This window comes from Paramisgurnus dabryanus, chromosome 11 (assembly GCF_030506205.2).
Source record: "Paramisgurnus dabryanus chromosome 11, PD_genome_1.1, whole genome shotgun sequence".
Taxonomy (NCBI): Eukaryota; Metazoa; Chordata; class Actinopteri; order Cypriniformes; family Cobitidae; genus Paramisgurnus; species Paramisgurnus dabryanus.
In genome coordinates this window covers 25,751,665-25,762,746 of record NC_133347.1, presented here as the reverse complement: position 1 = coordinate 25,762,746, position 11,082 = coordinate 25,751,665, and the positions used below count along the sequence as shown (strand labels likewise).

At 35.3% G+C, this 11,082-nt stretch overlaps 2 protein-coding genes across 2 annotated transcripts; both read right to left on the bottom strand.

Annotated features, from left to right (window-relative positions):
- Positions 1-1,372: 1,372 nt before the first annotated feature.
- got1l1 (glutamic-oxaloacetic transaminase 1 like 1) lies at positions 1,373-7,381 on the bottom strand. The gene is made up of 8 exons (XM_065247974.1): positions 7,132-7,381; positions 6,604-6,785; positions 5,781-5,904; positions 5,025-5,242; positions 4,439-4,589; positions 3,995-4,154; positions 1,769-1,911; positions 1,373-1,600 (listed from the first exon to the last, which is right to left on the bottom strand). The coding sequence occupies exons 1-8, from the start codon at positions 7,241-7,243 to the stop codon at positions 1,461-1,463; spliced, it is 1,230 nt and encodes a 409-aa protein (XP_065104046.1). The 5' UTR covers positions 7,244-7,381; the 3' UTR covers positions 1,373-1,460.
- Positions 7,382-7,587: 206 nt separating this feature from the next.
- npm2a (nucleophosmin/nucleoplasmin, 2a) lies at positions 7,588-9,303 on the bottom strand. The gene is made up of 5 exons (XM_065247975.1): positions 9,098-9,303; positions 8,818-8,903; positions 8,225-8,335; positions 8,030-8,123; positions 7,588-7,818 (listed from the first exon to the last, which is right to left on the bottom strand). Exons 1-5 carry the CDS (start codon positions 9,213-9,215, stop codon positions 7,763-7,765), a joined length of 465 nt encoding a protein of 154 aa, XP_065104047.1. The 5' UTR covers positions 9,216-9,303; the 3' UTR covers positions 7,588-7,762.
- Between the last annotated feature and the right edge of the window lie 1,779 nt (positions 9,304-11,082).

The following is an 11,082-nucleotide window of genomic DNA, read 5'->3' as shown; positions in this document are numbered from 1 at the left end:
GTTTCAAATGCGTCTTTCGTTTCCCGTAAAATGAAGAATCCATCACATGGAGATCTCAAGATTCATTGTGCACATGATGAGGTCTGGTTATTTTAAAATAAATATTCATAACTATGTTTAAATAATAGTGCATTTTTGCAAATAAAAGGTCCTTGTCACTGTTTTATTCTTATAAATGATGTTTTATGATGTGAATTAATATTATTGCTGTAATACTGTGCTGTGTTTTACTTTGGTATATTTCTAAGGTTGGTAAAGGGGCGGTTTCTCTGACAAGGATTAGATTAGTCCTAGACTAAAATAAATGTAAGAGCTGTCCAAACTAAAAACAAGTTGCACTGACATATCTTAAAAAAACATCAGTGCCCTTTGTTTTGCCTCAAAATGCACACAAGTAATGTTTTTAGAAAGGCATGTTTGTTAAAACTAGTTATATTTCCTAATTAAACTAAGGACTAGTCTTGGATTAAGCTAATCCCTGTCCAGGAAACCACCCCATACTGTTGGGTAGTTTAATTTGCATCAATGCATCATATTCTCTAAAATAAAAAATAAATAGAAAATCTGAACTATATATTTTTATATTAAATAAATGTTCATTTTCATACTTAGTTGTGGTTGTAACATATTGTATTGTTGCACTATATTGGCTTTTTTAAAGTAAACAAGCTTATAACACGAGAAATTAGCGATAAGCCAATAGGCTAATATCCAGATATTATGTACACATGCACTATTCGCATCTCAAATTAGGGGTCATATGTCCCTTCTAATTTTAACAATCTCTTCTGAGGTTCTTTGTCCTGTGAAAATTTGTTGCAGGGTGCATTATCCTACTTAAAGAGGATATTGCTCTCAGGGAACAACATTGCTATTAAGGTTTGTGTGTGTAGTCACAACAGTCTTTAGTGATACGTAGGGCTGGATATCGATTCAGATGTTCCAGATCAATTCGATTTCGATTCTCGGTCCGATTTTTGATTCCGATTCTCAACTCGTTTTTTTTTACTCGATTCTCGATTCAACTCAATGAATATAGATTTTATAGTTTCAATCAAACTAATGAATAACAACAGATAGGTGTTTGCATGTCTGTGTGTGTGTATTAGCTGCAGTGATGTATTCATTTACTTCTTTCTTCAAAAACTCATCCTATATAATGTAATGTAAAGAACATTTTGTGCAAATAAATCCTTGATATCTTTAATACTGGCTGAGTAAGCCCATATCAACGACTGACATAAATGAGCTTCGATGCTCCTAATCTCATTGGATTATGAGACTTAAGCCTGGATATGTTGTTCACTTCAGTGGTCAGTGCGTTTCAAGTGGCTGATCAGTGTAAATGAAAGACATCAATAACTTTCTGCAGTTTATTTTCAAGTGCAAATAATAAAAAGTGGAAGAGACAGCAAAGGTGACTGTAAAGATCAACCCATCTTCTTTAATTTGTACGATGGTCAGAGTTGAGAGGTCAAAGCTTGGTGAATAGATTCTGCCACATAGTCAAGGTTACGGCTGTTTATGGCACTAACATTCAGACAGCCCTTGGGTAACAAGTAGACATGTTTCCTCTGAGACAGAAAGTCAACCTGTTGAGCTTTGAACAGAGAATATAAAATAGATTACTTAAATATATAACACTGATATTCCCTTGTAGAATTCATCATTGTTTCCCCGAATTGCTAGTTTACCAATATCAGCTAAAAGTACCATACAGTAATAAAACTCTCATGCATGTATTTATGTATGGTTATATATTACATACCAGTGAGCCCGAGGCAGCAATAAAGCCCACCAGACTTTATTATATTGTCCCAGCACCCAGGAGTAGCCAAAAGTCTCAGTCTCTCACGCAAACGTTCACGCATTAGCATGCACCGTTCAGCTTTGACTTTCAAACTGTTTTCCCTAAAAAAAAAAAAAAATGTATATATTAATTTAGCCACCACTCTGTTTTGCTGAAGACATGGAGAACATGGAGCTTAATATCAAACCTTCTTGCATTTTTATGTGTATCGCAATTAATTGCATGCAAAATGAAAGTTTGTGTTTGCATAATATATGTGTGTGTGTGTACTGTGTGTTATTATTATGTATAAATATTATAAATTATGCAAACAAAAAAGTTTATTTTGTATGCAATTAATCGTAATAACCAGTTTGCCAGTCCTTATCCAGATTAAGACGTTGCTAAATTTCAATGGTAATTTTAGAAACACTCCTTGCTGAAGTGATTTCATATTCCAACAATAGCCTGGTTTCTAATAAAGACCTGCGCAAAACTTTTGCTATAATGTTAATAAAAAATATGAAAGAAAAGGACTGCGTTTCCAGTAATCATCTGAATATGTTATAAGACTTAAGCTTATTTTTTCCTCTAGTGATGGTCCTTAATGGTGACAGTTGTTTGTATTTCAATGCCATCTGCCTGTCGGTCTACATGTTGTTGCATGAAGTCAAACACACTTTTACTTTTAATTAGAAGGAGACACAAGCATGTAATCCAAGCATTGATAGAGAACCCTGTATACTTGGGAGCATTCATGTTTGCATACTATAATGAATGATAATGCCTTCTTATGCTAGTTTTGTGAACTGTTGTGTTTTATTAGGTGTATGTTTAATTCGGGTTAGCTGCGTGCACACGTCAGTGACTAGCAACGGTGTAGCGACGCAATCCTGTTCGTTTTAATAGAAGCTTCTGCAACTTCCAGCAACAAGCGACAGTGACCGTTGAGTAAGGAAGTGGGCGTGTCCAGCTACGCGACAACGGCTCAACTTTATGCAAATTACAAGCGATTTTTGGGAGCAACAAGCTATGAGAGTGAAGCAGTGAAGTTCACGTCATCAGTCTTTCGCCATTTACTGTTAGCACGGTAACTCGTTTGTTTACAGTTGTTATCAGGACAACCAGAATTAGGAACACCTCCGTGACCTCATTGTAAGAGACCGGTGACACACAAAGTTGCTGGTGTTGTGCACGCAAAGTAATGGAAAACAACTGGTCAGAGGTTATAATATAATGCAAAGGTCTTAAAGGTCTTCAAAATAATCAAAATATTTTAATTTACATTAAATTTAAGACTTGAGACATTTCAAAGCAAACCACCACAGTTTTTCAATATTTTACTATGTTCTTACCCCAACTTAATCTGTGTTCAGCACATCGTGAATGTTTTAGCGATAACATCCTCACTCCTGACTACTCCCCCTCTCGCTCAAACTTCCACCAATATTACTGCGCCCGAGGTCGAAGTGCTGCAAACTAAGTGCTCTTCCGCCATACAATATAGTTCTTATTTTTATCCGCTTAAAAAATCGCCACGTTTTATTTTGTGCCACCAAACTTACTTGTGTAAGTACTCAAGTCTTTAAATAGGGAAAACATGGAAGTGTTTGGATCCTAAGGAATGAATGGGGCTAGGCTAAATGCTAACACATTCACAACGCACTGTACAAAGATTAAGTCCACGCACTGAGAAAAGATAGGTATGTATTAATTTGTCTAAGTTGAGGTAAGAATAGGGATGCTTAACGATTAATCGTGATTAATCGTTAGCAGAATAAAAGTTTTTGTTAACATCATATATGTGTGTGAACTGTGTATAATAACTTTGTATAAATAAATGTACACACATGCATGTATATGTTTTAGAAATGTTTACATGTGTATATACATTTGTATATTTATGTATAATTTATATTATATATAAATATAAATACTTAATATATACATTTTTTTTCTTAAAATTATACATGAATGTGTTCATATTTATATATATACATATTTATTATACACAGTTTACATACATATGTGATGTAAACAAAAACTTTTATTCTGCTAACGATTAATCGCGATTAATTGTTTAGGATCCCTAGGTAAGAACATAGTAAAATATTGAAAAACATATGGTGTTTTCCTTTAAGACCCCACAGAAACCCTAGAAAGATCAAAAAAGTTAATGTTTAATCAACTAAGCTTTTGGCTTACCACTCAGCAAGATGGGCAGGGTTGCTAAGCACAGTGGCAACCACCCTCGCCCCGTCCATTGGGGGGCAGGACCAAAGTGTCTGAACAAGTCTCTCAGCCTGAGATTCTACAGCCAACAGATTCTCCTTTAGCACACAAAAAAGATGTCCGACCCTTTCACCTATGAATTTAAATTTCATTTTTTATTGGCAAGTATATACATTTAAATGTTTTTAACATGGCATATGTATGCTTATGAATGTCAACCTATAATTACTTAGTTTTTAAAAAGCTTTGATTATGTGATATGACTGTTAATCCAGTACAGAGTCCTGCTTAACTCATATCATACAGCATATTCTCTTACCCTAACCTAATAATAGGATACATTAGCATTATCTCTCAAAGTCAAAAATGTATATAAACTACAGTACAATATAACCTTATTTCTAACAAAAAACGTACCGTAGAGGCCAAAGGTGTGGGAAAAGGACTGAGCGCAAAGCAGTTCTAGTCCCAAAGACACACAGTGCCGAACAGGCCAGGCATCCCGATCCAAAGAACCACTGCACAAACCCTGAGCGGGCATCAGCCAGAATGGAAACATCTGACGCCTCTGAAATAATTGGTTTAAAAATGTGACTACTTGTTGACACTTATAACAACTCAAATATATCAAACACAACTGATTCACCCTGTGGTGTCCATTATAAACCCTTGAACCGTTCCATTTAAATAAATTACAGCCTTATAAGATCAAAGAAAAAAAAACTCTTCACAGTGTACTGGTTGGTCTGACAGCATGCATTAAGATCAATACTCTGTTCTTTTGTTCTATAACTAAACATTTGCTTGCTTTACAATGTTCTGAGCAACTATTGATCAAGAAACATGAAAATCATTTGAAAATCTCTTTGTTGCAGAATAAAGCTGAAATAAAATTGATTGGTACCTAAGGGTAACTACACCTGATAAAAAAACGTTAACAAATAATTTGACACTCTCGTTTTTGTTTTGTCTGAACTTTTTTGTTGTTATTCTGAAACCGTACCACCATGATCTCAGTCACACGTTTCCACTCCTCCTGACAGAGGTCGGCCCCTGTGGGACGATGCCCTGAAGCGAACAGGACCACCACGCTATGTTCTGGAGCATTCTCCAAATCATGCAGCATGTTTTCAACGCACACTCGGCTGGATTCAGCATCCCAGTACCGGTAGTATCTTACATCCTGAATCCCTGCTGCCTTAAAGGTGTCTGCCAGTGATTCTGCAAAAAACAATATGAATCTATATGTCAAAACTGTATGATGCTCTGACAACATCTACGATATCTGTTCAGGATCTACAGGTGTCCAAGCCAAAATTTTGCATTTAAAAGATGTCTAGCCATACAAACACAGCCTAGATGTCTGGGTTTGTGAAAATTTTATAGATAGCCCAAAATAAATGACATAGAATAAATACATAAATAAGTTGATATACACAGAAAGACAATTTGGCATCTCCAATTTACATAACCTTCATGTCTTTGGACTGCGGTATGAAATCGGAATAAACCCAAGCCAACACAGAGAGAACATGCAAACTCCACACCGACCTACCATATGTATAAATCAAATGTAAATCTGTATTTTTGGTCTACGTGCTTAACTATACAGCACCATTCATTTGAAATAATACAGTTATGGTTACTTTTATTGATGGGATGGATTTTTCAGATACAACATGAGAGTAAACAAATGAAAGTATATTGAATCCGAGAATATCAAACTGGTTGATATGGTATATGAAGGCTTTGTACCCACCATCACAGGGAGATGAGAGGAGGACCGGTCCACTCCAGGAAGAACCGGAACAGAACCAGGATCTGAGTAACTCGGCACCGAGACGAACAGCCCCCGTACGTCCTAATGTTTGGACACCGAACACCTGACACAAATCCAAACACATCTTTATTGACCCAGCAAACATGATTTGGAGGCTCAAAACAACATAAAACCCATCTCAGATGTTAAGGAGGTAAAACAAATGATACAAAATTAGCAGTCTAGACATTTCTACTACTGTGGTTCCAGTACACGATGTACCATGACACACATTTACTTTCAAAGCAAACCAACGTTTTATATTTTCAATAAATGTCGTGTTCATTTAAAAACTAGGTTCAATCTGGTTGAAAAGCTCTAAAATCAATTTGTAGTCAGGCCTTTAATTATTTAAATGTAAATGCAAAATGATTCATTTAAACTCATCAAGGTGAACTTTTCTAATGGTGATATAAAAACATGATAACATCAGTTTAAAGATTATAAAGTGAACCAAAATGTTCTCTGACGTGTGTGACTAAACCGTTTGCGTCACATCTTCCCTATAACTCAGCAATGAATCCTAAACATTGTTTACATCTTGCCCTGACATTTAATGATGGCATTGAAAGGTCCAGTTTTACATCATCTACAAACAAACTATGTGCCAGGCCATCTGAGCGTTATCAGTGTATTCAGCTTGAGATTCACTGTTGACTACGAGCAAGATAAAGGATTTACACAAGCGTTTAACAAATGTAAGGATTTATAACAGATGACGGTTAACAACTTTGATTGCTTTAATAAAATTAAAGGATGTTACCTTGCTTTGCAATATAGCAGGGCTATCCCTTCCCAGTGCAAGTTCTGTTGCCTTCCTGTTAAATTCTGGGATACCAAGGATGGGTTGGTACTCCGGGATAAGAGTGGGGTCTGTGATTATCTGCTCCTTTATTTTTTGTATTAAAGGAAGCCATGTGGTTTTTCCTTGGTCTCCAACATACTCTGTTCAATCATATAATGTACATATTGGATTAAAAAATGCTATATATATCATGTTGTGCAAATTAGACTTTTCCTGTAGATCAACTTGGTAAGTCATTGCAATTCATAAATTACATTTATGCATCCTGCAGACATTTTTATCCAAACTGACTAACAGTGTATTCATTAATGTATACATAATTTCTCAGTATTGTCCCTTGGTTCGAACTCTTGACCTTTGCATTGCGCGCAAAGCTCTACCAATTCAACTACAGGAACAGTAAGCATTAACCACATATCATGTCACATTTCTGTCACATTATAAAGTTTGTTACCAGTGTAGAGCACAGGTAGTTAAGTCACTCACCCCTTCCTCCAAGATTAACTTTATCAGGGTGCGTGTCACGCTTGAAATCCTCTGCAAACTTCACCGCGCTTGACGCGAACGGTGCGTCATCAAACACGGAGCGAACGGACATCGCGTATTAACGCGTTTCGTTTTGTTACAATCAGAAAACGTGTTTCAATAACACGAGTCTGTCTTCAGCGTTGTCGTCGTGGCAACAATACCAGATGGTTTGTTTACTGTCTGTTGCGAAGGGGCCATGTGATATGACTGTTTCCTGGCAACGACTCACGACTTATCATGAAGTATTAGTAATTTTACTATCGTAGTTTAAGCAAGCAAAATAAACATTTTAAAATTTTCTCCACCTAAAGATGTAAAGGTATACAGATCTGTTCATGAACAATCCACAACGTGGGAAAAATACATCAGATAAACTTTATTTTTATGAGCATTATATAATTTGTGTTGTGATACTAGCTTTATTAATTTACAGACTTGTTTGTTATTAGGCCTAACGTTAAAATATTTTAGTTAATACAATTGTTGAAGTTTATTAAACAGTGTAAGGCTATAATAACAAGCATTGACACATTCTCCCCACATGATCATTATCATTGGACCGTGAAATAAAGCCACACATCCATCTTGGTTAACCATCTTCATCATCCTCTTCCTCCTCCCCCTCTGTCACTTCAATGGGGTTCACTAAAAAAGGCAGATATTGACTTTTTAGTAAACAAAAGGGTAACAAACATGATGCAGCATTGTAATGTGAATATGAAAAATCATCTGCTGTACATTTACTATTATTATTATATTCACTTATTTGTAAGTCGATTTGGATAAAAGTCTCTGATAAATGTAATTTTGTTCCATATAAAACCAATAAACTTATTATTACATCCCAATGCCTTACATGCAATATGCTGACCAGAGATGAACACAGGTCCTTTTCCCGAGCACAATTTAAACGTGACAGGAGGTGTAAGCTCCAAACTAGGAAAACTGATCTGGAAAAACACGGCAAAATATTACTATATCGGTTATTCTGTACATAACAATAAGAAAGATAAGTATATCATCATGCAAACACTCAAGCACAATAATTCACCATTGGCATACTGTGACGTAAGGTGGCAATGGGTAACGGTTTGGATCTTCCGACCCCATCGCAGACGGTCACCACGTGCATCTCGTCCCTTGCTTTCTCACTGAGACATATCTGTACATCCATAACATCATTGGTAGATAGTTCACACAAAAATGAAAATTCTGTCATTATTTATTCACCCTGAATTCACAAACCTGTATACATTTATTTGTTCTGTTTGAACACAAAGGAAGATATTATGAGGAATGTTTGAAACCAAACTGATTACGAGCTCCATTGACCTCCATAGTAAAAAAAAAGAATACTATGGAAGTGAATGGGGCCCATGATTGGTTTGGTTTTGAACATTCCTCAACATATCTTCCTTTGTTTTTATCAGAACAAATACATTTATACAGGTTTTTAATAACATGAGAGGGAGTAAATGATGACAGAATTTTCATTTTTGGGTAAACTATCCCTTTAACAATGTATATATAGGTTTTTAGGCCCATTCATAGAAATAAAGCATTATGCTTACAGGAAAAAACTTAAATGTAAGGAATTTACCAGAAATAAGTTTATGAAAAGAATGAACAGATGATTGACATTACCGTTTTGATAAACAACTGGTTCTCCAGTAGATCATCATCATCCTCTTTAAAGACAGCCGTGGGCTCAGAAGCACTCAGTACACAGCCTTTCACAGAAAAATACAACAACAGAAAACAACAGGGACAAAATGTAACACAACACTGTTAGATAAATGTTGTGCTGGTTTAACAGCTAACTTAAGTTCAGATCAGCATTAAAAAAAACGGTTTTATGGGTAACTTGTGTACAATTTCATATTTGCCACAAAGGGCGAAAATAAACCTAACTTGCTCAACTTACCCCAGACAACACATGCTCTGTCAGATACAGATGATGAACTGGATATATCCGACAGATCTACTGAAATTATAGAATCATTCTCAACAAAGTAGTTTGAGAAGGTTGTCATCTCAATCATCCCAAACGCTCATCACATGAAATGGGCTGGCACGTGACGACAGGAAACATATAGATCAGCACATATAAAAGTCTCATAAAAGTTTATTTATTTATATAAACCTATTTAGCCTTGGCCTTGTTTTAAATATGTGTATAAACAAGCCTTAAATTTTACGTTTCCTTAAGAAAACGCACCCACGTTCAAACCGTACGAAAAATTATTAAAGGTGATTAATATTTGATGCAGATATATAAAAAAACTTTAAAGTTTTACTTTAATACGAAAGCTATTATCACCAACGGCAACCTCCTTAACTACAAAAATAATCTGTATTCTGATAATCGATAAATTAGATAAAATGTGTGTAATAAATTTCAGCTGTTTTGGGCTGAGCGTGTGAGACCCATCTTAAGACACTAGAGGGCGCTCTCTGACTTTTTATTACATGGGTTGACTAGTTTTTCCACACAGTAAATCAATTCATCAAATGTATTAAAAAAGTTTGACCGTCTCTTATGAAATTAATTACTTTATTTATTATATTATTATTATTATTATTATTATTTACACGAAATATTTCTCAACCGGGGGACCCACAATATGACCTAAAGATTACTTTAAATTATTCAGATAATTTACAAAACAAACATTTAAATAAGCTAAAACAACTAAAAATCTACATATTTTGTAGTGTTTGGTTATTTTTGTAACAAATATATTTATGCCACGCTCCAGTATATTTTATTTGGTGGGCTTCAAATCTTGTTGTGGACAATAAGGCGAACTTAAGGTAAAAAGGTTGGAAACCCTTGCTTATCGTTGTGGGTAGAAATTAGAAAATAGGCCTATACTTTTCATTAGAATGAAACTTTAAGGGGCCATGGCACAAGACTTTTTTAAGATGTCAAATAAATCTTTGGTGTCCCCAGAGCACATGTGTGAAGTTTTAGCTCAAAATACCAAATAGATAATTTATTATAGCATGTTAAAATTGACACTTTGTTGGTGTGTGCAAAAATGTGCCGTTTTGGGTGTGTCCTTTAAAATGCAAACACGGATGAAGTGCAAAACTGATCACAATGAAGGTGGTTTGTTGCAAAAACTCAATTGTGCTGTGAATTATTTTTTTCTCTTTCTCTTTTTCTCTGCACTAAATGGCAGTGCTGTGATTGGATAGTGCAGATTAAGGGGGCAGTATTATTCAAATAAGAGCTCCTTATGACATCATAAAGAGGGCCAAGTGACAGGACAAAGACATTCGTGCTCAAGGCACAAAAAAGTTGAATTTCGTGCAATTGACACAAATAAATTAATCAAAATTTTCTTCATTATAACATGACTTTCCATGAGATCAGTTTTTTTCCAGACCTGATGTTCTTTAAACATGGACAGTGCTAATGCTTTCATCATTGTGTTTTTTGGTTCCTCTACTAACTGTGAATTGCAATTTATTACTGATATATTCAAGATTCGTACACCAGAATATCTCGACCTTTACCTGACCTGTAAGGATTTTTCCTTGTTATATTTTCTCATTTAGGGTGGAATTTGTGTATGCATAGTTGAACTGTTAGCTGTGTAGCTTATCAGATGTCTAACCAATCTAGCCTGCTCTATAACATTTTTATCTCTTGTTTTCTAAAAAATTCCCCACATTCTGTTTTTAGTCATTCTCAAAAGAACACACACGCTCACTCCAGACTCATGTTACCGGTTATCATTTGTGCCCCTCTAATCTAGGGCTTCATCAGCCTGCCCAGACCTGCAGTTTATTTGAGGAAAAGAAAACACAAACTGGTACATACAGTTATTAAATCTTGTGAAATAAAGTGGTTTTAGTTAAGATTTAAAAGATCATATTCACAAGTTACATGCACATCCTGTG

Excerpts from the sequence above, each read along its gene's own strand:
- npm2a (XM_065247975.1), bottom strand. The coding sequence starts at position 9,215 with ATGATTGAGATGACAACCTTCTCAAACTACTTTGTTGAGAATGATTCT. Across the intron at positions 8,124-8,224 it reads TACGTCACAGTATGCCAATG|ATCAGTTTTCCTAGTTTGGA; the intron begins GTGAATTATTGT and ends GTGTTTTTCCAG. Across the intron at positions 7,819-8,029 it reads CTCTGGTCAGCATATTGCAT|TGAACCCCATTGAAGTGACA; the intron begins GTAAGGCATTGG and ends TGCCTTTTTTAG.
- got1l1 (XM_065247974.1), bottom strand. The coding sequence starts at position 7,243 with ATGTCCGTTCGCTCCGTGTTTGATGACGCACCGTTCGCGTCAAGCGCG. Across the intron at positions 6,786-7,131 it reads AGTTAATCTTGGAGGAAGGG|AGTATGTTGGAGACCAAGGA; the intron begins GTGAGTGACTTA and ends ATGATTGAACAG. Across the intron at positions 1,601-1,768 it reads TTGCTGCCTCGGGCTCACTG|CTCAACAGGTTGACTTTCTG; the intron begins GTATGTAATATA and ends CTCTGTTCAAAG.